At 43.6% G+C, this 27,310-nt stretch overlaps 1 protein-coding gene across 1 annotated transcript in view; it reads right to left on the bottom strand.

Annotated features, from left to right (window-relative positions):
- FSTL4 (follistatin like 4) overlaps nt 1–24,976 on the bottom strand; it is a 220,783-nt gene extending 195,807 nt beyond the window's left edge. The window contains exons 1-3 of the mRNA XM_065644047.1: nt 24,900–24,976; nt 19,284–19,419; nt 5,976–6,009 (exon numbers count right to left, since the gene is read on the bottom strand). Coding sequence (XP_065500119.1) covers nt 5,976–6,009; nt 19,284–19,412 — 163 coding nt within the window. The 5' untranslated portion in view covers nt 19,413–19,419; nt 24,900–24,976. The remainder of the gene's footprint in view (nt 1–5,975; nt 6,010–19,283; nt 19,420–24,899) is intronic.
- Between the last annotated feature and the right edge of the window lie 2,334 nt (nt 24,977–27,310).

The following is a 27,310-nucleotide window of genomic DNA, read 5'->3' as shown; positions in this document are numbered from 1 at the left end:
TTCGACTCCTTCAGGTCTATGAATCTGCTGCTCCAGCAAAGCCACGTACTACTCTGTTTACTTACTAAACATTCATGCCCCTTCTGCCATGAACAGAATTCATTCCTCCTCCTGCCCCAAAGTATTAATACTTCACTACAGGAACCGATGTCTCCATTTACAAGAGGTTTATTCTGCAAAACCCTTCTGCTTCCAGCAGTGCAGGAGCTGGGCATGCAATAGGTTTCCTACATCTGCTGGCAAAGCTGGGCTCAACCACAGCCCCATTCACATTTTCAAATGTAATCCATCTGAACGAACAAACAGCCATTTGGGAAGCCAAACATGACCATGAGGACCAGGGCTGTTTAGTTTAGTACTCACCCTTGCTCAGAGTCACACACACAATTCTAACTATACTAAGACCATCTGGGAGTATCCATATTAGTTTAATTTACTGCTCTGCATAATGAGTTGATTATTTGGGGCTCTTCCCCCTCCACATGGTTTCACTCCCTCTGTTAGCTCTTGTCACTTCAAACCACAAAATATGCCAAGTTATAATTAAATACCATTGCTGATAGATACATGGGAATGAACAATTTCACCCCTTTCCTCCCTCCCCAATTTGGGTTAGCCTGACTCTAAAATCCAAATTAAAAAAAAATGCCTGGGGCAGCTCCTTGAAAATATTTTTACCTTCATTATTTCTATCTAATCCCCTGCCAACACTGCAAAAACGAGGCATCCCCGCTGCATCATGTACTTGAGGAATAATGTTCAAGTGGGATGAGGTACAAAAAACACTGAGGGACTGCAGTATTCCAAACTTTGAAAAAAATTAGCTAAACATCAGATTAATATTCCGAGCCAGTTACATATCCTTCCCCAGGTAACAGATTGCCATTTACCAACAACATATGCCCTGAAAAACCAGAGATTAAGTTTTCTATGAAAACAGAGCAGCTGAGATGGACAGAGACATGACCCTTTGGTTTCAGTAAAGACTGAGTAATTGTTAAAGTCAGTATAATAAACATAGAAATTATTCCCACTTGTGATCCTACAAAACATTTTTAATGTATAGCCCATCCTCTGAACTTAAGGCCCATCCTGAAGACACAGTGGTACTTCCAAACATGACAACTCTGTATGTACACAGCATATACATACAGATATGTATAGCTGGTATAGTATATAATCTGGATGTCATTGGGAGAGGCAGACAGCTGAGATCCTGGGAGCAGAGCTGCTTCTGAAGAGCAAAACCAGCCACAGCTACTGATTTTGGTGAGTTTTGACCTGGTCAACAAAACCAATTTCTTGGACTCCAGCAACAAGAAGAGAACAACAGGATGGGAAATTAATAGGTGATTTAACACAAAGTAATTACAGCTGATCACTTCATTGTGTTCATGAAGGGTTTGAAGAGAGAAACTGGCCATTCTTGCCAAGTTTTGAGAGCCTTTCATCTCCCATGGATAGGTGGAAATTTGAAATATATAAGAAGGGATGAAGTGAATAGAATTTCTAAAGGGCATTACTGTTTTATAACCATAAGTCAGTTTTTCATCTAGAACATAAGAATTGATGTCAAGTGGCAAGTAATGAAATATTTCTTAAGCTGTTGGCTGTATCCTCCACCACTGCTAATTGATGCAGCCTCAGAGATTTTCAATAAAACTATGGCAACTTGGCAAAGCTCAAGGTGTGCTCTATTCTACTGCTCCTCATTGTGATTAGGAAACACGCTGTAACATTAGTATTGTGCATCCCTAATAAATACACATAGAAACAAATAGGACATCCACAATACAGAGCCTGCAAATACTTCAGAAAGGTTTCAGCCTTTTAACTCAAAACAGATAAAGTTTGTATCTTTACGATAGCACGATGTCATCTGACTGAATAAATCTGGAGTCGCATCTCATTTAATAAGATTGTATGGACAAACAGAGTGGAAGCAATCTGCTTGAACATTTCTTGCCTGAATGGTTTCAAAAGCATCTTTTGACACTAATTTGTTGAACGGATGGCTGTGAGCAACATAAAAACAAATTAAAAGTTTTAAGTGTTTGGGCTAGACTCTCAACTAGTAAAATGCAAAGGTGATCCATTAAATTCAGTGTGGCTTTGCTCATTTGTATCTAGTGAAGATACGGCTCTTTATGCTTGATGTGACTATACATGCACTTGGGTATATAGTTATCCTCAGCAGACAATTTATTCTAGTACTGAGCATCCTTTAGCCCCGCGTTCCCAACAGGAGTAGGAGCATTTGTCAGCCCTAGAAATTACAGAATTAGTTCCTGTGTTCTTGCAACAAAATAGTTGGGGAAATCCCAGAGGCCCCGTTCTGCTAGACATGTGATATTTGATGAATGTATATGGCTTTTACATACATAAACTGTGTGGTCATTCATCCACACTCATTACACAGTGAAAACTCACCAATCTTTGGAATTAAGACCCAGCACTATCAAGCCAAATGCTCCCGGGTGTTCCCTTCAGAGCACAGCCCAGTCCTGCTCTGACCTAACATCCACCCTTGAGTCTCCCAATTTTCTGCTGCATGTTATCCTTCATTCTTTCCACTTAATACCTGTTGTCTCCACCTGATCGGCACAAACTGCTGCTGTTCCCGGCTCCCTGCCCCATTCTGCTCTCCTGCACCATTTCACTGTATGGGGCAGCTGATGAAAATGTGCAGGTTATTAATATTTTTGCTCAGTTTCCCTTTCGTGCACACTAAGGGCAGGCAGTGCACAGGAACCAGCAACAATGCTAACACCTGAAGCCATATGTAAATATACAGAGTAAAAAATGAACGAGTCTTCAGAAATGGGAAAAGACAGAAGACTGGGTAACTGAAAAAGGGTCTGCCTGCTCTGACTTGCCTCTCAAATTTAGTTTAAAAGAGCAATATAATGAGATGGTACTCAAATCCTGTGCTTGTTTACCAAATGCTGGGTTTTCTCAAGTTTGTTGTTTGTTTTTAAAGCTAGCAACAAAACCTCACACCATATTCTGTTTTCCATTACGTGAGCATAACGCAGATGGAAACTGCAGCGGGTCACATGCATGACCCACTGAGAGCAAAATTTCAACTTAATGAGCTTAAACTGAATGTAAGAAAATATTCTTGCAGCTTCTAATCAACTACCAGAATGAGTTTTTTTGGATTAAAAGATCATTTTTTGGCAAAAGGCATAATATTCTAACACCAGTGAAGCATCCCAGGAACAACACAGATCTGCAGCCATTTCCACTGAAATTCAGAAAGAAATCAGTCTTCGCACATCATGGTGGAAGACGGCTGCCAGCTGCAGTCAGGGAAGCATCTCCCCTCCGTACCACAGCAATTAAAAGATCACACAATTATAGCTGATCTAGCACCCACAGAAGTCACAGGAAAGCCGTTTGTCAGCTGTAATGGGCTTTGGAGCAGTTTCAAAATTTCTCCAGCACATGTAGTCCTGACACCTTGGAAACCAAAAAGGCTCCCAGATTAACTATGCTCATCCGCAGCTAAAAAAGGAAGAAAGTGTTTTCACATCTCTTTCTTTCATCTAATATAAACACAATCCAGCACAACTGACCATCAACCATCTATTAAATGGACTATTTGTTGAAGGAAATAAGGATGGCAAGTTAGTATTTACCAACAAACCATCTCTCGACAATCAAGACTTTGTTTCCTTTGAAAAAAAAGCTTTCAAACTAAAGGACTCAAACCTTTTGCCAAAAAAAAACCCAAGTAAAATTCTGAGAAGTGTAAGCCAGGGTTGCTCCTCCTTTCACCAAAAGCTCTTTTCTAATTATCCTGGTTCATTTGTGAGCGTGGGATAACAGGCACAGAGCAAGTTTACTGCAGCTCTCCCTGTGTCATGATTTCTATTTGATATTTTTAACTTTCAAAGGTTTTTTCAGCTTTTCAACAGAAAGCCAAATCTTCCGTCAAGGGAAGGCAACAAGCATAAACTCCCGCCCTCAAAGATTTTCCAATCATCTAGTTTCCTCGGGTTAAAAAAAAACATTCACCACAAAAATTACCATTTCTGGGAAAAAAGGCCTGAACCTTAAAAATCAGATCATACCATATCACAAAATTTTTAATAAATCCTTTCATGCGTATAACAAACATTTAAGCCCTCCTGTTATTTTTTTTTCCAGCACTGAGTGGTATCTGCTCTGCACACATTTTAATACTGAACAGGCTTCTGAAGGAGGCTTTTGTTGAATTATTTTATAGGCACTATTGAGGACTAACTCCAGAGAGGAAGATACTTAATCATTGCTGAAAATCCCCAGGTAGTTCTTCAAATCCACAGGCTTTTGTGACCAAGATGTATTTATCATGTTTGTTAGCATTTTCTTCTTGACTTCTGAGGAGTTTGCAGTTCTTCAGACATACTTGATTATTCACAGATTGTGTTGCTGGGCATAAGCCAAATTTATCTACAAACCTTAACTCCTCCAAATACCATCCCTTTCTCTCCACTCTATCCATGGATCTAAGAAGCTTTCTGACAGAGGAGTTGATTATATTTAATTCATTTCTGAAAAAAAAAGTAGAGTTTCACCCCTCCAAATGGAAGCCAAGTCTTACCCACCCTGGGAAGGCAAAGAGAAATCAGCCTGAGCCTGGAAATTTGGTGTCTAGAGGCACTGATCTCAAAATCCAGTTTTTGTTCTGAAGTAACATTTTCCAAGCACCCATATGATCTATAAACTCAGTCCTGCTTTCAAAAATTGCTCTAAGTTTTTGTAGGTGTTGGTTACTTCAACTGGGAAATAAATTTTGGAGACCCAAATTATATCTGAAACAAGACCAGAGGCACTTCCATAAAATTTTACCCATGAAGTCCAGTTTCACAAGACTAGATTCAGTCTTAATGTTCTATGATAAATTGCACCACAAACTCTATATCTACAGCATGACTGAAATGTCTCCACATCCAGGATCCCAAGATGTTGTTCTGCATCTCAAAGCAACCCTGAACCATCCAAGAGCCCTTCTCAGTGTAAGACCAATGGAAGTCCAGTAACACTGGATTTCTTCATGAAGAGTAGCAGAAGTTTGACCAAACACACACACATGCTGGAAACCCGAGCTAAATAGAATTCATCTTTAGCAACAGTCATATTTTATTTATTCAAGACTCTCTGCTGCCTCAATCTCACAGGAAAAAAAAAAAAAACAAAAACACACACACCATAAACCCATACAACAACAAAAAATAAAAAGGAGATTATGTGCCTAGATGAAAAGTTACCCTTGGACCTGACCTTTTTCATTTATGTAGTAGAACAGTGGTAGTTACAACCTCTTCCCAATATACAGAACACCTGAAGCAATTAAAGAAGCTGCTGGAACAGAACAGGGAATGCATTAATCTGTTGCACAGGAGAGTGCCACCCGCTTCCCATTGTACCCAGACAGATGAAGCAACTAACTGCTTGATCTGGAAAACATCTGCTAAACAAAATCAAAATTAATGATAACCAGAGTGAGCTCTTTGATGGCCAATTCTCACCCAGCTGCTGGGATCCATCACAGAGCAGCTGATTAGTTACTAATGCACAAGAGTTTCCAGGAGCAGGATCGGAGCTCAGGGCACCAGCACAACTCGCATTTAACGCCGCTGTGCCCTGGGGTGGATTTGCAGCGTGCCAATGCATGGAAAGCCTTGTCTGGAGCTTTTTCTCCTCTAAATGCTCCAGGGTCAGAGTTCAGATGCTCTGTCAGCACCCAACAAACCTTGACGTGCATCCCCAATACCATCATGCAGTTCTGTGCTGGAAGAGGAACTTTCCATTGAGAAAAAAATTTCCAACACTAAAAACCGTCAGACAAGCGTTGGGACATAGTGTCTTTGAAATCCCACAGCAGTACACTCTTCCAAGTGTGTAAACTCATGTTTGTTTAAAAAGTTACTGCAAGAACACTCCACACCAACACACACATTGAGAGAAAACTGTATTTTTTTTCCTACCTTTTCTTCTTGTAACTTCAAACCTTCTGGAGTCCTACAAGGAAAGAGAGAATTTTTTGTGTTTGTTTTTTTCTTTAATACAAGAATTGTTCAAAGGCAGCATGAACAGAAACTCCTAACAAACATTAGTCATTGTCCCAGGGAAGCATCTATGAAGCTCTGCAGAATAACTGAGGAGTAAATACAAGCATACATTTCAGTTTGTCCACAAATATTTAATGGATCAATATATCGCCTAAAATGATTCATCATTCTGTGATAAGTTACATGGCAGAGCACAAAATCTTTTCTTAAAATGGATTTTTTTCCCTCTATTGATGTTAAAAGGGAGCAGCTAGGAGGGTTATTATTACTGTACCACAGATTTAGACTTGAGTAGGGAGGAGCCATTACAGATATTTTTAGCAGAGACTTGGTCAAATACCTGAAGAATTTCAAAGCAACCGGACGACTCACACTTAGCGCTGAGGGCTCATTTCAATCTTTGCACACCTACATCATTTGCCCTATCTCTTGCAAAGCATCACTGCCATCTCTAAAGAAACTTCCTTTAAAGACAACATTGCATAAAGTCTCAAAGGCTATTGCATTCCCAGACAACACTACCTGCTTGTACTAATAGTGGCGCTCCAGATGAATAAATATTTAATTCCAAGCAGTAACATAATTTATGGGTTAATCACAAATACTTCTAATTTCCATCATTTGAACTTGCAACCAGTGCCACCTGGTCCCAGCACCGTCTCCACCATGGTACACCCCTACAGAGGCAAGAGGAGCAAGCTCACCAAACCCCTGCCAAAAGCTCATAAAACTGGTTTTTACTCCTGTGGACTAACCTCATGTCACTCCCTTAGCGCTCACTGTTCTCCGATGTTTGTTTATCAGAGAATGAAATAACAAAAAAGTTTGTTTCTTTCCTCCTTTTGATAGGAAAGAAACACATGGCCTCCCCAGACAGCCGAGCTTTCTGGCCCACCTGATACTTATTAGAATTTTATTTGTATTTTATGTGTATTTTCACTTTTTAAAAAAATAAAGTCACTCCCTGCAGACCACATTTAGAGGAAGGATGTAAAGTATAGTGCTACGCATCTAATGAAGTGTATCCACAGTCCCCTCCCGCACTGCCAAGCGCCCTGCCACAGGGTAACTGAAAATACGGCAAGCTGCCACTGGAGCACACGATAAAAAAAATACAGAGCTTTTCAAAATAAAAAAAGATAGAAATAAACAAAAGAAAAAAAATCAGTTTATGGAAGTAACAACAGTACATGCTGAGCTAACTCCTAGAGGCTTTACCTCCCTCACCCGAGTACAGACAGCATCCGGTAATTCAGCGTGAGATGTTTTATTCAAGGATGTAATATCACCACACACACCTCACACTACAATGTTGTAGTTACTCATTTATTGCGTACAGAAATGCTCCTTTCTGCCTCGTGTCCCTCTCCCAGGACCCAGCTCCAGACATGGCCCATCCCACCAAGACGTTCCCCATCCCAGGGACCACAGCACATCACACGTTTCCCGGCCTAGCGATGCTCAAACATGGTGACAATTTATACTTTGTCCCATTGTCACCAGTTGTGTAGGCAACAGATGCTGCCTCTCTCTCCTACAAGCAACCAGCAAGCTGTTTTTCTCAAAAACAAAGCTTTCGCCAAAGCCAAGAAGGATCAGAACAGCAGGAACGGTCTCCTCCTCGCAACCCTCCAAATCAACCGAGAGGAATAAAAAAAATAAAATTTAAAAAATAAAAAAAAATTCGGTATTTGCTTATAAAAATACTAAGTTATTATTCCCTGTAGGATGCTACCTCAGTGCTCTTGAGAAATCTGTAAAATGGCATTCAGGATTAGTACAGACTTCAAAGCACTCATCCTCTTTAGGCAGCAAAGCTCTGAGCTGCGTAGACAGTTACACTCCAGGGACCTCTCAGAGCTTTTCAAAATATTAGTTTGAGAGGTGGGGCACAGGATGACAAAATTCAGATACAGCCTGCTATCATCAAGCCCATGTACATGTAATATATGCAAAAGGGAAGAGTACTTTTAAAGTTCCCCTGGAGTCCCTCACTTTAACAAGCTGTTTGAATTCTCTGCACTTCAAAAGCCTGGAAACACTGAAACTAATTACAACTATTACATTGATCAAAAGAAAAAAAGACAATCACACTCTACAAAAAATTCAAGTGTCAGCTCCCTTGTATTAAATACCCTTTTGGTAGCTCCATGAAAAGAACTGTGTAGACATCGTGAAAAACAAAGGATGGTCTTCAAAGTTTCCCTTCTTTTCTTCTGTTCCCCTTGTAAACTCTAATGAATATAAACTACCCCAAAAACAGATGCAGGATTCAGAGGAAAAAGCTTGTTAGAAATGCCAGGGAAGAACACAGTGAGATCAAGCTGCAGGTCATCACTTCTCATTACCTGGGAGAATATCAGCATTCGGTGTGTCCCCCAAAGCATCCCCTTCCATGGAGAAAAGGCCAGCGGCATTGAGAACGCTCAACATGTCAGAAAAATGGGAAATAGGAAAAATACCTGGCAACCATGGCAGGACTTAAAGAACATCCACAAAAGCATCAGCTCCAGATGGAGACAACTGGGGGATTTCTATCCCTCTAGGAAAACAAAACCATGGCACAGATTGTCATGTTTCTTAGTTTGCCTCAGCCAAATCACTTCTGTCTTCTGTAGCACAGAAAAGAATAAGCAATGCTAATTTTCTCTCTGTGAGGGTATATGTTGAACATAAGACAATTCCATTAGTGATCTATTAATAATATACGAGCAAGAGACATCACCAGCAAGTCTGGCCACGATCCTGGGCAATCTCCTCACAAAAAGGAGTAGTCACCCTTTCTTTGAAGTGTAAGATACCGCTCTCACGTAACAAAATCACATGGAGGTTTTAATAGTGTTACTAGTAGAGAACCAAACTATTTTGATAAAAATGACACTAAAGTTCTCAGACGCATTGCTTGAGGAAGAATACTTTTCTGCAGAAGCCATAAAGCAGATGGTTATAAATGGGACGTATTTCATGGGCAGCACTTAATGACTGCAAATTCCTTTAACTAAAGATCTAATTTTATCAGAGCATAAGTCATATGCTTTGAAGGGAAAAATTTGTTTCTGATTTCTCATTCCTTTCTCATGTAAAGGTTCTTCATGAATACCATTTTAAACAGCATGTCATTAATGCAATACAATAGTTTTATTTGTCAAGGTTTGCTTTTAGCACCTATTTTCCTCCTTGTTAATGTTAGTTAATTGAATACAGAATAAAAGGTCCTTCTGTTCTCTATGTGAAGTGTCTAATCATAGTTATATGGAAATCAATGTAGTATATTTGCTCCGGTATTGCTTTTCACCAGACACATAGCTACTGCATCTCCCAAAGACCAACCAACCCAGTGCCAACGCATGAGAGTGGATGTAGTGTCATCAAGTACAATTACTAATCCAAAATGGATTAGGAGGGACGAAAATAAAAATAAAAATCAGAAACAGTTCACTACGCACTGTCACAGCTTCGCTCCCCCGTAGCCACTGTGTGCTGCCCAAACACCTGCATGAGCCTTATGCAATTTAACAACTCTTTTGCACAAAGCCCTCTTCTGCTCATACAAAAAGGGAGCGCCAGTATTTCAGAAGAGAGCATCTAGATGTCCTGCCAAGACATAATAGCCAGGCCGTGTCATAGGCTCCTGATGAATGCTGAATCATGGGCCCACAGACGAGCAGAGCAATTCTGGAATGAAGAATTAGATTTCATTCAGAACGAACACAGGGCAGCAGGGGAACTTCATTGTGCAGCATTAAAATACAACTATACAGAGGGAATACACAATATCGTACATTGCTCCGTAGCCAATGTGCTACAAACTGATTTACTGAGAGTCATTAGTGAAGGATCCAAGCAGCAAAACCACTTTCAAGTTGCTTGCTATCAGTGTAAATAAAACCTTTAAACACTCCTGTATAACAATATATCTGCATTTGTCCTATATACCCACAAAGAACATACTGTGCACTATACGAGACAGCAATGCTCTCTGACCTGTAAATCCCTGTTACAGAGAGAGCTGCTACGTGAGCTTCTGCTCTTCAGCAGCTGAAGCTGGAGACCCCTCATCTCCTGGACCCACTGGAGAAGGGGGGACATCACCCTGTGTGCAGGGAGCACCCAACACTGTCTGGCTCGGGCTCCCACTTCCACCAAAACACCTGACAGTCAAAGGCTTTCTTTCTCAATTATTGTATTTTACTTCAGTTTGCATTGAATTAACGGGGTTTTCTTTGCACTCTGGGATAACAGAAGACTCGGCTTCAGCAAACTCAAGTTTGCTGGAGCCCTGGTCAGTGTTCTGTTCTATGCGCCTCAGGGTGCTGCTCAGGAATGCCTTTAGCAAGTGAAGCCCAGGAAACATAAGAGACCAAACACTACACTAAGAATATAAATTTCTCTGTTAAGATCACTCCAGATTAGCTTTATTACAGCAATGCTACTCAGCAGTTGATCATTTTAACTTGTTAGAGCTGCACTCAAACAGGGAATGGGCAAGGAAGGACCATGAGCACGTTCCTCTTAGATCTACAGCTACAAGCAAGACCAATGCATTAGAAGGCTAATTTCCAATTTGGAAAACAATGATCTATGAAGCCCAAGAAATTGCTGTCTAAAACTGTGGCAACTTGTTTTGCCACATATTATGTCTAATTCCCACACCTCAAGGGCAACCCCTACTAATAACACCCACATTTTCTCTCCAGCCAGGGAACAAACAGGCAGAGCAGAAGAGTTGTGGATGCTCTAACTACACAAAATGATTATTGCAGCATGAGTAAGGGCAGGTCATTCAGAAACAAAGCTAATCCAGGACTGTCTGCAGGAAGCACAGGACAAAGCACATCTCCAAAGCTTTAGAATACCCATGGGACTGGGGACAAGATGCAGACACACAAACAAGCTGTTCTTGAAGCTCTCATCAACTCCTGAAAAATGACACAGTGCAGCCTTTAAGACAGTAATATTAACCATCTACAGCCAGTTAAAAACCATTAGATGGGCAGAATTTATAACTGCTTGATGCCTGTATAAAATCACCTCAGTAGTAGCTGCTGTGTGTGATTAAAAGCAATCTGTTAACTTGGATCCTACAACTTTGGACCAGACATTAAGGTGTAGTGTATAACACACATGCTTAGCAGCCCACCAAATAAATATGCCAACCCACCACTAAAATTGCCTGCGGTTTGTCAAAAATCACAGCCACACAGGCTCCATCATGCTCTTGGTTGGATGCATTTGCCTACAAGGCGCTCGGACAGCCTCAACGCTGCCCAGAAACAATGAGAGATGGAGCATGGGACAAGGCTCCCTGCCCTAAAATACTGCCCCAAAATGCATGCAGAGACTAGCACTGTTATACATCACGGCAGCTACGTAGTACTTTATACTCCATTTGTAAGCAATGTGCAATGCACACGGACAATCTACCAACAGGGAGGCGAAAAGGACCGTTTTCGGATCTTTTTCTGCAACAGTTGTTCTCCCTTTTGTCCACGCACATCCACATGCGGCCACACGCAATTTCCAGCATTCCGATTCAAAGAGAAAAAGCAAGAACGCTTTGCAAGGTTCGGAATTAAAACAGTCACAATTAAGCTTGAAATTAGGAAAGACAGGTTCCTGTCTGCTATTTCTTCTGAGTTTTCCTTTGACTAAAGTCAGAGGATGAGTGCTTATAATTCAGACATGCACAGGGGCACATCACAAGCAGGAACCACTGAGCAATAGCTTGATGCAGTATTTTAAGGTGCAAACATTCACAGTACATTGTCTCGTTGTAGTTTTCTTTCTTCCCCAACTTCCTCCATTTGCAGAGCAGTATTTAGGGTTTTGTATAAGGCTGTGCATTTGTTGTTTTTGTTGTTTAGTTGGGTTTTTTTGTTTAGCAGCCTCTGATCCCACACGCATGATGTGATGCTTAACATGTATCACCAAGTTTGGTACCAAACAGGTACCAACCGCCTGCAAGTCCAGCAATTCACAGGATAACCTTGCAGTGTTTTCAGTCTCCCGCCCTTCAATACTGAAGTAGATTTAGTCAAAAGGAGACCTTTTATGACCAGAAGTAAAGGTCAGCATAAGGGACTCTGCCAAAACCAATTCACATAGCGGATGGAAGAGATGCAGAAGAACAGGTAACACATTTCAGACCCACAAATTGCCTGTATCACTGTACTGTAGCAACCCTCTTACCAGCTACTTTGTGGAAGAGACTGCAGTGCTTGTGCAAGGGGATAAATCAAATTCAGCACACGTGGCTGGGCTCACACTGGGTCTATCACTACATCAGATGTTACCTCTGCACACACCAAGTCTCCAGGAACCTGCTCTCAGGATCACCTAACTGCTGTGCAGTTTCTAAATATACAGCCCTGACTCATTTAGCAAATTAATAAAGTGGCTGTTCCTATTACAGACTATTATCTCAGATTTTTTCCCCCCCTTCAGATCATGCTCTTCCTTATCTCAAGTGAGGCATCAAGAAAATTACACTGATACCCAGTACAGGTGAGGTACCCCACATACAGACTGTAGCATCTGCAGTGGTTCTCACTAATATACAACTTAGTTTGACAATCAGGATTTTCTGTCTACAATCACAAACAGTATATTTTCAAAAATAATGCTAATGAAGGAGAGAACAGCCGCTTTATCAGGGGTTTTTTGAGCAAGGCACAAGGAAAAAAGAAATAAATCACACACTACTGTTTAGAGAAAGCGTGTTTTCGGTACGGACACCGGCAATTTAGATTTGTCCTGTGTGGCATAAACATTGAGAGAAGCTCTAATGTCTCACATCACACAGTATCATCTGCTCACCCATACGACAGCTAATTGAGATAATTGCTGCATCTCTGATTTTACTCATTACTGTTTCTAGACTTCAGGTGAAAAACCCAGGTACAGCTCCATAGATTTCCACATTGTCATAGGGAAGCTCATGGGATGCCTGTTTTAGAAACCCCAAATTTGCAGAGGTGCCCTTCCTATTCTACAAAAATGAGAATTCCCCTGCGTGATGGTAGAAAGTACTCTAAGTAGAGCTGTCTTCCTTTAAAAACTACTCCTACAGCCTTTTTTTGGAAGGAAAACTATGCTACATTTGGAAATAATTGTCAATATTTAGTCTTTTAAGGTTAAGTTCCTTCTGAACAGAATATCAGAAAGTATAACCCTCTGCCACATCATAGCCAAGTTAAAAATTGCCTTTTTTTTTTTCCTTTGCAAACAGCTATATTCTGGTCTTATTCCCTGCTCCAGGAATATGCCAGCATCTCCCCACCTAGGTGTAATTTTTCACAGTTGCTCAACTGTGACATGAGAAAAAACTTACTGGAATTTGATTCCTGGGATCAGTTTGTGCCACAGCTCAGCACAGAGCGGGGCACCCCAGCCCATGGTCCCTCCATTCCCTGGGAGAACAGCATCCAAGCACTTGCTGCCTCCAGCTACAGCACCAGAATTCAAGGTCATTAACATCCAAGGCACCACTCAAACTGGTGGTCCTGGTTAGCTGGAAGGTGACAGTCCCCACCACACTGGGCAATGCAGGACCACCAAGAGGTATCGCACACCACATCTTAAGCAGAAGTTTAAAACAAAATAAAGGAAGCAGGATTTTGGTTCTGTAAGGGACTGCATACAAGAGGTTTTCATCTTTAAGTGCTTTAGATGCATCCTGACACTCTCAATATTGAACCATAACCATCTATGAAAAGTAAAATTCTTCAAATTTTATTCTGCTCTTCAAGTATATGGTATCTGCCTTGTTCCAAGTAACCCAACATACAAATTTGCCAGCACTTTAAACATAGCAGCATCCCATAAGATATCGCATTTATTAAACCCTCTGGGTACACAGGAGGGGGTAAGTGGGTTCGGGGACGCAGAGGAAGGACCCCAACATGCGTATCCAAATACTACGAAAACATGGCACAGCACCTTGAACTGCAGATACTCTGACAACCAACACTGAAGGGAAAAGCTTCTCATCTCCACAGGGATAATATACTAGTTAAGATTTAGAAAGGTCTACAAATAGCAATTACAGCTTGTTAGAGATACCACAAATGCAAGTAACAAGGAGGGAATTCTCAGTACATACCAAAGTGACACACAAATAATTTAAGTCTTGTCTCCCTTTGCCTTCATTAATGTTTAAAACAGGAGCAGGCTGTAGCCCAGTATAGATTTTAATTTAAATTGGATTCTCTCCTCCTCTCCAAACTGCCTTACAAGCAGGAAGAGCACACACAGCAGCAATTACTAATAATAATTCTTAAAATAAATACCAGGATATTAGATCTTCAACTGCATATAAAACTGATACACTGTGCCTGTCTTATTCCAAGCTCCTGCTCTGAAATTATGCTTCTGTCTGAATTATAAGCAAAAGCTTTTATCAAAAGCCTTTGCAGTTTTGTACCTTACTTCCCAAAGCACTCCTGTCAGATTAGGAAATATGACTTAGCTGGGGGAAGGAGCACAAAATCATCCGCACAACTCCCATGCTGCTTGGAATAACCAACAGCGGTCTTTCGCAGCAGCAAGCAAAACAACATTTAAGAATCTGAAAATAATTAGGAATTTCACCAATAATTGATACTCTCGGACAAGCGCAGTTGAGGCTGTGAGGGGACTCCAGAGGATGCTCCATTCTGTGCAGGACGGCACTGAAGGGCTGGTGTGACCCAGTGCTCGCAGTCACACAGAAGGTCAAGGTGACATTTATGACTTGGAGATTTTAAGCAGTTCAGGTGATAACTAATAATAACAACACAGCCAATACTTTGCAAACGCCAGTAAGTTATGGTACCTTACAGAAATGAGCGTGTTTGCTACATTCCTTAGCATAAATATAAGTGTTGTTACAACTCCACATGATACTTTGAGGTTGGCAATGTAATTTAAGGCACAAGCCAGATAAGGTAACAAACATAATGGGTACAAATAATGAAGTAACAAACAATATTGGTATAGCTGGTCTAGTTTACCCTTGAACTGTACTATCACAGCCTAAATTAGATATGCCACTGCACACCAGTGCCTTGCTCCATCCAGGGAGCAGCTAAGGTGCATCAGGGAGGTACGAACATCTTGCAGCACGAGAGGGGAAAAGCAAATGTGCCCGTGCTGGGATCTGCAAGAGCCACCAGAGCTCGTGTGAGCACTCGGAGCATCCCTGGGGGACCCTGGAGCATCCCTGGGATGCAGCTCCTCTCCCCAGAGGAGCATGGGGTGCTGAGCACATTTCTGGTATCTCCTGAGACTTCTGAAATTGAGCAGGTGGCAAAAATAGAGCATGGCATGAAAGCAATTAAGTATTTCTACAAAAGCAGAAAGCAGTTTTGGTTGTGTAGCCCAGAACAGACCACAGGATGCCTGCCAGGCTGCACAGAACTGCTCAGGAGTTCTCCGTGACATCCAAATATTTCCTTTAACAACTCAGCACAAACCAGCTATACATGTACCAACACAGAATTATTCTCCACTTTCACACTATCCAGCTAGGACGATATTATTCAGGCTACCTGCCAGCAGCGCCTCAGAAAACAAAATACAGAATTTAATTTCTGAGATGCAGCGCTGTGCCGACCTGCGTTTGAGAAGGTCCCTGCGGCAGATGGGAGACCCGCTCCCGGCAGAGCCAGTGGAGACCTGCAGCGCTGCTCTGCTGCACCACAGGCTGAGAAGAGACAAGAAACTTACCCCAAGAACTGTTAAAGAAAAAAAACAGTTTGGCTTTGGCACGTACAGAACTGCAGCCTCTCACATGGAAAGCAGGGAACAGAAGGAAAGCTAACCGTCAAATTTCAATATTTAATAATATGTTTTTGTAAAATACCCCAGTATGTAAAACAAAAAAAAAGCTCTGAGCTACTAGTGTGGATTATCTTGTAGAGACTCAGTAGAGTAGTACCACTGGCTTTCCATCAGAACCTCCTGGCCAAGTTCTCCTTCAAATCTGGGCTCCAGGGTTATTTCAGATCCAGGTTATTTCTCTTTTCTGCTATTCTCATGCTGGAAACTGCCTTCAGCCACCGCTGGTTGCTACATTTTTGAGAATTCCTTTCAAGAAAGGAGAGGTGACCCCAGATCGCAGCACCTGGTCCTTCAGGTGCAACTCAAAGCCCTTCTAAACCAGCACAGAGCTGTCCATGAAACGTGGTCAGCTCTGAAATGTCCACCTTCAGCATGGAATCAGCCTTGCTGAAGGCACAGGCAAAACCTGCCCAAAAGAGTGGTGAGCTCTTCATATTGAGCTATTTTGGCGCATATTCCACTCAGTAGGATTTAGTCCCATGATGGTTCAGCCCTGGGAAGTTGTGCCTCTTATTAATCGCTCCACGAAAGTCCATGTGCAGCAACCAGAAGCTTCCAGAGCTTTCCAGCACCCTCTGGAACCAGCCTATGAGAAGCTCCCCAATATAAAGGTGACAGCAATGTTCTCCAAAATTAATATGGACCAGGAAAGTTGCAGCTTTTCAGTTAAATACTAACATTGTCCTCCTTTTAATTAGGTTTTCTATTCATTCTACACCCAAGGAATTTCAGACTGCATGCATGTGTGTATTAACTATTCTAATCAGGACTAAGATGATTTCAGAAAACAAACCTCTTCTCAGGAACACTCCATAAATTGGAGAGGTGGAAAGCTGAGCATCAGGAAAACATACACCACTGCTATGCTAAGAGTTAATTTCTCATGCAGAAGGGCTGTATATCGCAATCTATGGCCTCAAGACTTATTTTTCCTTTAGAAATGCAAAGCCCAGCTGCAATAATTCTACCATGGACCATGAAGAAATTGATTTAGCAATCTGAACATAAATTAAGCAATGTTTTTGATTCAGTAAACTTGTTCCTATGTAGATCAGAACAAGTATTAGTGAGGGTCAGTGACCAATACCCAAGCATTTCCTTTGATCAAATTCATAGGAATTTTAGATCAGAGCACACTTCAAATTATTTGACCTGTAAATTAACCCTTTATGTACTTTTAAAGTGATTTTAGTGAATTGCTAAGAGGTTTTCTATTTGCAATTCAATGTTTTAAACACACGTTAATGGAATTACATATTAACTAAACCACAAATTTCGTAACTTATAAACACTTCTTGTGAACAAGGAGCTCCAAATCAAAGCAAGCCCAATATCACTAGAAAGGGATTTCAGGTGGTTTCTATTATTCAAAAGGTATTATGGCTAAACTATTTACAGAAAGCTAAAATAAACACCTTTTGAGAGAAAACAGCAGTTATCTCCATTTCACTGACCTACCTGAAACCTATGTTCAGGGCTGCCAGATTCGTCTTGGTGTTTGATGCCACACTGGATAAACACTTTCTTGTGGAACAAGCTTTCTGTACAATTATTTTTTTAAAAAATCTGCATTATGACTTACATCCCTTGAAGCTATTTTAACTGCATACTTTGTACATTTAAAATTGTAATATTCGCATCTGTTAAATTCTGTGCAAACCTGAACTAATACATTTCTAGCACAGATCCTTTCACCTCAAGCAAGATCAAGTAATTGGTACAATAACTTCATGGTTTATAGAGGAAGATCAAATGAATTAATGTCTTTCAAGTTGTATAATAGTTCTAAAATTTATGTTAAAGTAAATCATTTGAGTAATAAATTTAATTCCTCAGAGTAACTTTCTCAAAAAGATCAAAACTAATATGCACTAGTGAAGAACGAGATTTTTTTAAATGCAAAAGCATGCAAAATATTTATTTTTAACAAAACAAAAAAGCAAAAAAACAATCAGACGGTACAAGAACATGTTTGAGTGCCAATGAACTACCCAAGTCTACACAGCAACAAATTATCAGTGGAGGTGCGGAGGGGAATGTTTTTCTTCACTTTTACAGAACAGATGATGGATACCTCAAGGAAAAAGTACACCTGAGACAAAACTCAGAACTGCAGAATCTCCAACTCCATTGAAATGATTTTCAAGTCCCACCGAGCAGTGAAAAGCATCTTTTTAATTGGCTTAAACTGCTTCATTGAAACAATGCACACAACTGTGGGTACTTGTAGATGGGATGTGACTGGGACAAATGTGAGTCTCCAAGTAGAACAAAATCCTGAGGCTTAAATAGATCCAATTGCAGAACAAATCCATCAAGGGTTCATCATCAGCCTGGCAGCAATTAACATGCCTGCCAGTGTGTAAGTGTTCTAGGCAATGGCAGCTACAAAAATACAAGAGTCTCCTGTCCTTGCCTCCCCCACCACGTCCCACTTCCAGGCATTCAAGCAATCATTTAGCAAACCTGTGATAATCAGGAGCTAATTAAATAACTAAAAATTGTTTCAGTATTCATTATTTTCTTCCCATGAAAAGTCCTATTTCTGGATTTTTAGGGCCTATTCGCACACCTCAGACTCAAGACGTTTGAAAATCTGAGCCTACCCGCATCTGTACAGCAAACCCAGGCTGCAGGTTCTGGTCCTGAAAGCCACCGTCCCTGCTGGGACAGCCTGCACTGGACACAGACCAGAACAGGGACCTGCTTCATCCATGTCATCGCAATGAAAGCCACCACTGTCACCTTCGGCACTGGAAACTGGTTTAACTGCTTCTCCACTCCCACAAGCCCAGGGCTTGAATGCAGAAAAGTGTGCTACCACCCCACATTAATGCATGAGGAGTCCAACCTTCCATCAAGCCACCATCCCTTGCTGTGGCCACCATCCGCCCTCAGTCCCTTTCCAGTTGTCCTGTGCTTTGCACGGGTTTGACACCAGAAAATCAGGAGGAAAACGCTGTGGGCAGCTACTTCAGCGGCTCTCTCAGAGCCACCCATGGCTCAGTTTTCCTTGTTTTAAGCAGCAAATGGACTTGTTTCAGGTTTCTCACCTGAAGGTCCAGTCACCCAGACGAAGAGACAGGACAAAGTTTGCTTATTAAATTGAGTTTAACTGGTCCCAGCAGCCCCAACACGGAGCATACTGTAAAGTCTTTGGGGCAAAGACAGCATCTCCACAATGGCGAGACGCACAGTTTCACTCCCAGAACCATGTCAGGATACTCAAAAAGTATAAGAGCTTCGGCTTCACTGCTTCTTCACTGACCCCCTCAGCAGGTGTTTAACACAAATATACATGGATAAGCCCTCACTTGTTTTCTGTTTTCACAGTATGGAGTGCCCAAGTACAGCGTAAAAATAGAAACACGAGTTATAGCTGCAGCAGCAGCTGGGGTACAGTACCTCTTGATGCAACCTCCCCGCATCCGAATACAGCCGTCTGCTCCTGTCCGTGTCCATCCATCCCCTCGTGACCGACGGGAAAACCCCAAGCAATATGAGAGATAACCAAAAGCTTCTTGATTTCATCATTTCACGCCTGTTGAAAACAAGAGAACAGCCATAAAACAATCCTCTCACAACGAAACCCCGGTCAGGTTCAACAGCACGGCTGAAGATTCAGCTGACAGTGTACGTCCACACTCGGTCAGTGCAGATGTAGCTTTGCAGATTCCCATAGCACATGTAACAGAACACCGATTTTCTTGTTTTGCTCCCAGTGTATTGGCAATGAATTCCCACATGGCAGCAGTTTTGTGAAACATTTACCCCAAAGCAATCCTCCACGGGACATGCTGTTCCCAGTCTGTTCCCACACAGCACCTGCAGAACCAGAGCCCTGGGATTTCTAAATCTAACTACTGCAGCCAGAAGCAAACCGCATCACAACATGATATTATGGTACAGCAGAAGCCAAAGGGTGACTTTATCCCAACTGCAGAACCCCCAGCAGCACAGGGTCACTCATAGTAATTCACACTTGTACCCTCAGCAGATCTTCAGGAAAGCTCCAGATACCCACATTCACTTTTCACCACTGGATGCTTCCAGCAACATGATAGAAAATATCAGTATTCCCCTCAGACTGAGAGGATGATGCTGCCTGGAGCAGATACAGCCCCCGCCACCCCCTTAGGCTGAGATCAGGCTTGCGGGGCCAGCAAGCAAGCCAGGCTCTGACAGCTGACAGAACAGTCATTCGTCCAGCAGATGAGGGCACCTGCCCAGATGGTCACCAAACCCACTGCAACAAACTCTGTGCCAAAGAGGGCTGATGTGTGTCTTCAACCACAAAGGTGAGCTCCACCTGGGGCTGCGATTTCTCCACTCATTTGCCTCTCTCCCAGAGAGATTTCCAGCTCCTCCCAGACTCGTAGAATCATTTCGGTTGGAAGAGACCCTTAAGATCATCAAGTGCAACCACAACCTAGCTCTAGCACTAAACCCTAAGAACCTCATCTACACATCTTTCAACCCCTCCAGGGATGGTGACTCCACCACTGCCCTGGGCAGCCCATTCCAGTGCTTCACAAGACTTTGCATGAAGAAATTTTTCCCAATGTCCTATCTGAACCTTCCCTGGTACAACTTGAGGCCACTTCCTCTCATCCTACCACTTGCTACTTGAGAGAAGAGACCAACCCCCCCATGCTCCAAGCTCCTTTCAGGCAGTTCAGAGATCAGAAGGTCTCCCCTCAGCTCCTGTTCTCCAGCTGAACCCCCAGCTCCCTCAGCTGCTCCCCCCCATCACACTCATGCTCCAGACTCCTCACCAGCTCATCCTGCTCACCAGTAGCATCATCTCCCTGGCAGTGCCCCACCACAGCCCCACACCAGCTGCAGGAGACCGGGAAGATGCGAGCAAGGGTTTCCACCCCAACAGCATCCACTTCGAGCAATGGTTCTTGCCTTGTGTGGTTTTTTGAATGAGTTTGGAAGCAAAACCAACAGAGTCACTCAAAATGTTGTCTGATGGAACTAACTACCTTGTGTTTCATACATGCACAGTCCTGCACTGGTGCCCTGGAAGCTCGGCCAGGGGAGTGCTGTACTTTATCTGAACTTGTCTGGGAACAGGACACCAGATTCTGTCATTACTTTTCACGATAAAAATACCAAAGGAGTCTTCAGGCCTGATACCATTTCTCTGGTAGCTGAGGGCAATTTTGACCTTTCACAGCAGCTGCAGAGGATGCCAACACAGACCCGCAATGAAGCCTAATGACCACTTAATGAAGCAGGTGATGGCATTTCTATAGCATGCGAGTGACAGGCTGCTGCTTGGTTTGAGCAATATGTATTAACAAGGCAAGTTACCTGCTAACAGCAAAATTAAGCCCAGCAGAATTAAGTCACCATGACACACCTCATCTTGACAGGGCCCATTTTACAGTGTTTTACATGTGCTTGCTGCAGGGTGTATCCAAGCCTTGGCACATCACTATTAATTTTGGAGCCGTGACCAGTTACACCAGTGCTGACTTGGGCTCAGTTATTTAATCTGCCAAAAGACACATCGTCACTGGAATGAGTACAGCCCACAGCCACTGCACATCACACACCCGTGGAGCTCAGGCTTTGCTTTTTCTCAGCATTAATGTAAACACCCTGAATTGAGAGCACTCAGGACGAAATCAAAATTTATTAGGCTTTCTAAATTCCAATTAGAAGCCTCAGATGTAATGTTACTGGGGCTACAAATAAATGTTTAATAAACCAAAGTCACTATATCAATAAGCGACAAGTACATTGTTATATTATGAATTGCTCTTGCACAGCAATACTATTTCTCACGTTTTTTACAGAAGTATTTTGTATGCTCGGGTGATATCACCACAGCAAATACAACTATTTCAGTTCTAGAGACCTCTGACTCATACACTGCTTGAAATTACAATCGTAGAGCAAAACAGAGGACTAGCTAGTTTCATGTATATTTAGTAAATAATTAACTGCTAGAAAACATGATGGTGTTTGGATTAAGATGTTTGTAACACTGATGAAACTGAAAGGGCACCCTCCACCTGCTAGAAACTCTAGTTGTTTTATAAATGGAATTTGTAGAACATGTTTTTCTAATCAGTTTAGAAATTACTTATTTTTATTGCATACCAACTGACAGTACACTAATTGCTCTAATAATAAGAGGACGCACTAACATATGTTATATATCTGAATAGCCTAAACCAAGCAACAAATGCACACCATAAATATCAAGTGAGGGTTAACTCCGAAATCATACAGCATTTCCATGTTGCTTGGCATCCTAGACCACACCTTGGCATCACCTTCCCCTGAGCAGAATCTGGTCTGCAGTTACAGCAGCCAGATTATATGAACTGGATTGCAGTCTAAAGTTCCCTGAAATCAACAGAAAAATTCAAATTGATTGAATAGATCCTGACCACCACTGTAAACTCAGACGAGTTTTACCACCAGCTCCCTTTCTTCACTTGAACAAGGCACAGATTTGCTGGATGTGACCGTGTGTGGACATCACTGCCCAGACACAAAGCTTGCATATGGACATGTCTGCATAAAAAAGCAGCTGTGCTCAAAAGAAAAAAATCACATGAACAACATTTGTGGCTAAACACTAGAAGTCTCTCAAGAGCTGGAGGAGGAGATGTGGGTTTATCACATACCTGCTCTTAGCAATCTGTGTGAACAAATAGATTTTAATCTACTATGCAATGCAGAAATTAGTAACTGTAATGCAGATACTAGAATTAAACCAGACTACTTTAAAGTAAACAAAGTCAAGCCCCATATCTATTTGCAGCATTTCCTTTAGTCTCAGGGGAATTACTTCCAAAGCAATTTTGACCCTTACATTGACGAAGATACTACACAAAACCTAGAAGTTTACCTAAAGGTAGTGCTTCCTTCCTCTGAACTAGAACAGCATTAACTACAGCCTTCCTTGCAGCTGGCGTTGCTTTACCAATAAATACTACCACAAGCACAACAGTCCCATGCCACACACAGTTATCTGAAGAAGCTCAAACAACATCTCACTTCCACATGCAGTGCCACACAGCCTCGCAGGTGCTGTCGTCGCACCAGCAATTGCAGAACATCCACACCGAGCTTGGATAGGTTTGCGCAGACACCAACCCCACAGGGAGAGTCTCACCTCGCAAGAAAATTGGTGCAACGCCTTTGAATGAAGAGGAACCACAGCAAGCAGACCCAAGCCAAAGACACAGGCACAGGTTTTAGAGCTGCTCAAGCAACAAAGGTCACCTTGGAAAAAGGAAGGGGACTAATCACATTGGCCATTTGAGTACAAAATAAAATTTTTTAAAGCACTTCTGTGACATGCAGTATGAGCAAACAGCTAGATTACCGCTGCAAAGCCACAACTTTTTCCTCCATGACACAGAAGCTTTAAGAATTCAATTAGTGTGACTGTAATAAGATTAAAGAATTTGCCAAAAGCAGTCATTTGTTTTGTTTTCTGGGCTACTTAAATTGCATCTTATTTCTTTAGTATTGAGAAATTGATGTTTCACAATAGCTTTTATTAATTTCCACGAAGCTTCACATTAGAAATAGAGAGGTTGAACTAAATTACCTGAAGTTATGACTGTTGCTATAGCAAAAGGAAAGAATTTGGACCAGACCATCACATCTATATAAATCGGCTCTATTAACACCAGATAAGAATCTGGTTCTCAGTTCCTTTGCCATCGACTGCTCCAATTGCTTCAGCCTTATCTAAACAGCATTTCTATGACCTGCAAAATAATTTTGATGTGCATAATTTCTCGTTGAGTGCTACAAGTGCTATAAAATTAAGGAGAAAAGCAGTTCTAAGATAACCTTTCAGCGAGACACAATGAAGCCAAACAACAATTTCAGTCAGCTATCTGCAGTATCTTATGTAAATACTTAAAGTTTACATTGAGAACTCATTGGAATCAGCTGTGATGTTTAACTACAAACCAGACATTTCATTTGAGCAAAAGCATACATAAGAATGCTTCCTTTGAGCTTTAAATCCTCCAAGACACTTCAGTGTTTCCCAGAAGAAATGCAGGGGACATCAGTCCAGCAGGGATGAAGGACTGCCAAGAAGCTCCCAAATCTCACAGGTATTTAACCTTTGTTTTCAAGGCTGCCTCCGTGACACTTTGCTACATCTCAATCACGGGTTTGCTCTGAGGTTATGCTCATAATCATCGCGTACCATCCCTTCCGTTACCCTCCGGCTGGGCACCCAGCGCCAACATCACCGGAAAAACAGGAGCATTTCAGACAAGTTGGGAAGGGAGCCCAGAATCTCTTATAAATAAGAAAAATAAAAATACCCAACATCACTCACTGTTGCCGGCTGCAAACTCAACCCGCTGGCTGCGCACGGAGGCACCGGAGGCTGAAGGTCGCCCGGGGCAGGGAGGGCTCCCGCCCCGCTGCGTTACCCTCGCCCCCCGGGCAGCCCCGCCGGCAGCGGGGGGCAGCGGGCCCCGACGGGGCGCTCCGCGGGACCGGCCGCCGGCGCCACGGCGCCACCCGGGGGCCGCGGGGGGAAGCGCCGGCCCCACTCGCGACCGCGGCGGGACGCGCCGCCCGGCCCCGCGCGCTACGGACAGCGGCAGCCCCGCAGCTTCAGCGCCGGGGAACCGCCGCCCCGCCCTCCGCGTCCGAGGGGAAGGAGCTGCGTCCACCCCACGGGCGGCAGTTCCACCTCTCGCTCCCCACGCCGAGGGGCGCGGGGTGGGGAGGGGGCGCCCACCTGTTACCGCGCCCAGCCCGGCGACGCGGAGAGGGCGGACGGCGGGTCCGCAGGGGGCGGCGGCGGCAGCAGCATCCGGAGGCTGCCCAGCCCCGAGCGCACCCCCCGCGGAGCGGACGGCGGAGGAAAGCGGCGCGGCTCCCGCGGGGGCTCTCCCCTCCGCCCGGGCGCGGAGAGCAGCGCTCCGCAGGGTGCGCGGAGACGCGGGGCAGCGCGCAGCGGAACCCCGCGGTACGGGGCGGGGCGGGCAGCCGCGGCAGAGCGCTCCCCGCGGCACTCACCTGGGGAGCGGAGCGGGGCGGCGGGACCGGGACGGGAGCGGCAGCGGCCGAGTCCGCGGCGCGGGCCGGGGCGGCCCTATTTCTGCTCTCTGGGCCGGAGCCACCTGACGTCAGCGCCGCATTTGCATATTCCACCCAATCGCCGGCACCTGTGCCGGGACGGCGGCGCCGCCCCCTCGGGGCACGCGGCGGGGAGGGGAGCGGAGGGGGCGCCCGTCGGGGCGCTGCGGGGCGGGGGCGGCGCACGGAGCGGGCAGGAGCGGCGGCGCCGCCCCCTCGGGGCGCGGGACCCGTCGTTGGAACGTGCCTGCGCGGGTGCCAGAAACACGCGGGGGATGCCCCGCGGGGGTGGGCAGCGCCTCGGGGTGCTGCTGCCGGTACCCGCGCTCTGATAACCCCAAAGGCAGCCCCCGGGGCCTGGAGAGCCGATGCGGACCGCAGGCTGCCCCGGGGTTGGGCGGGAGGAGACCACTGACCCCCAGCGTGTGTCCGTAAAACGGGAGTGCCCTTGCGGGACACCGAATTTTCCCCGTAACCCGCTGTGAACTTGCACTGCACAACAGCAGCATGCTGTTTCGTGAAGTGCTCCTTCTATTTCCGCATATCAGTGGTTATACGGAAAGGCAAACATTGAAATTCCTTCGTTCTCCTCTTCACCATCGCATCTGGTTTTAAAAAAAAAAAATCAATATAATCATTTCTCATCTATTTTTTAAAAAGGTTGGATGTTTACGGGAGAGCAAGAACTGCAGAAGCAAAGAGGATTTAGGGTGTTTGGTTTCAAAGGTTGCTAAGAGAAATAGGCGCAAACTGGACACATCACAAAGGCGATGTAACACCCACAATTAATAACAGAAGGAGATGAGCCGTTTTAAAGACCTGATAAAACAGGCCAATTTGTGTATTTCTTCCTATAAAGACTCTTACAGCTGGATCCTGCTGAGTTAAATTGGATTTGTCATTGGCTCTGGCATGAAAAGGACAGGACTCCCTAGTTGAGACGTTTAAAAAGACACAGGCTACTCTCAGAAACCCGGTCTAGTCCAGAAGAAAATCTGCTTATCAAAACCTCATTCCACAACATTAGGCATGAGGTTGGAGAAGAGGCTCTTTCCTGAGAGTAAGGGGGTTTTTAATTTTTATTTTCTTTGCAGGAAATACCAAGTGATCAGACAGGTTGGTTTTCTGGGATTTTTCACATCTGTAGTTCTGGCCTCTTAAATGCAGCACCTCCAAAATATTTTCAGTGTTTACCAAAAAAATAGAGCTTATTATACTCAAACCACGCACAAAGGCTTGTAAGGGTTCTCGTTGTTTTGTTGGTTTGGTTTGGGGTGGTTTGTTTGTTTGTTTGTTTCTGGTTTCCTTTTTCAGGAAGGAAACTCTCTGCAATTGTTGATTTAAGGTTTGGATTAAAAAAGAAATCACGTTATAAAACGGGGAGTATCCACTGTGAATTGTGTATGGGCAATATAAAGGACGTCTTTGTAGAGTATCCTAAAAGAAGAAACGACTGCATATTTCATAGCTGGCCCTATAGGTTTTAGAGGTCTGTGGTTTTAAAAAATAAAGCTGAAATCTAATCAGAGACAAACACATTCTCTTCAGTGAAATCTTTTTCTCTTTCCTGAGGGAAAAAATTGGAAATAATATCAGTAGAGACAACTTTTCCCCATTTCTTGAAGTGAAGGAAGAAACATCTTGCCACTCACCGACATCGTTTATTCTATGAAAGGATGTTTGTGCTGTCAATTTGAAGTATTTAGTAATTTCTCTGGATCTCTTAGAGACAGACATAAACACGAGGTGCATTAGTAGACATCTGCAGCATCCGCACAGCCCCTATTTATTTATATCCGCACATGCTGGAGGATACAGCGGAGGGAGGCAACTGTGTTCCCAATCCAGGGATCTCAGGATGCCCAGATTTCCCTTCCCCACCGCTGGCACAGTTCGGTACCAGCAGTCGTGTTTAGTGTCTTCTCTTGCACACTTGGGCCCTGATATTTTGCTTCAAAATCTTTTGGTGTTTTCCCACCGTTTGAAAATACTGTTTATAAAAAGCGACCACCAGGCACCCCCGCCTCGCACCCTCATCCTCCGGCCAGCTTCATCCTCCTCTGTCTTAAACCCTTTCAATCTGTCTTGAGACCTTCTAAAAGCCCCGTGGGAGCCTGGCTGCATCCCAAGGGGCGTTTTGGAACAGGAGCTGTGGGAGCTTTGCAGGGGGGGCTTCTGTGCCCCCACACTGGTTCACTCGCCCACAAAGGCTGGGCAGAGCAAACAGCTCTGTTACCAAACTGGGGAAATAAACTGCTGCTTGCTCCAGAGGGGACTGGCAATGAAAAACTGATAAATTCCTCATCTTCAGGGCTGGATGAGTTTGAAGCAAAATAATTGTTGCTTTCCTT

The sequence above is a fragment of the Caloenas nicobarica genome, chromosome 13 (genome assembly GCF_036013445.1).
Source record: "Caloenas nicobarica isolate bCalNic1 chromosome 13, bCalNic1.hap1, whole genome shotgun sequence".
Taxonomy (NCBI): domain Eukaryota; kingdom Metazoa; phylum Chordata; class Aves; order Columbiformes; family Columbidae; genus Caloenas; species Caloenas nicobarica.
Note: the sequence above shows the minus strand (reverse complement) of the source record. Positions and strands in the feature narration are given on the sequence as shown.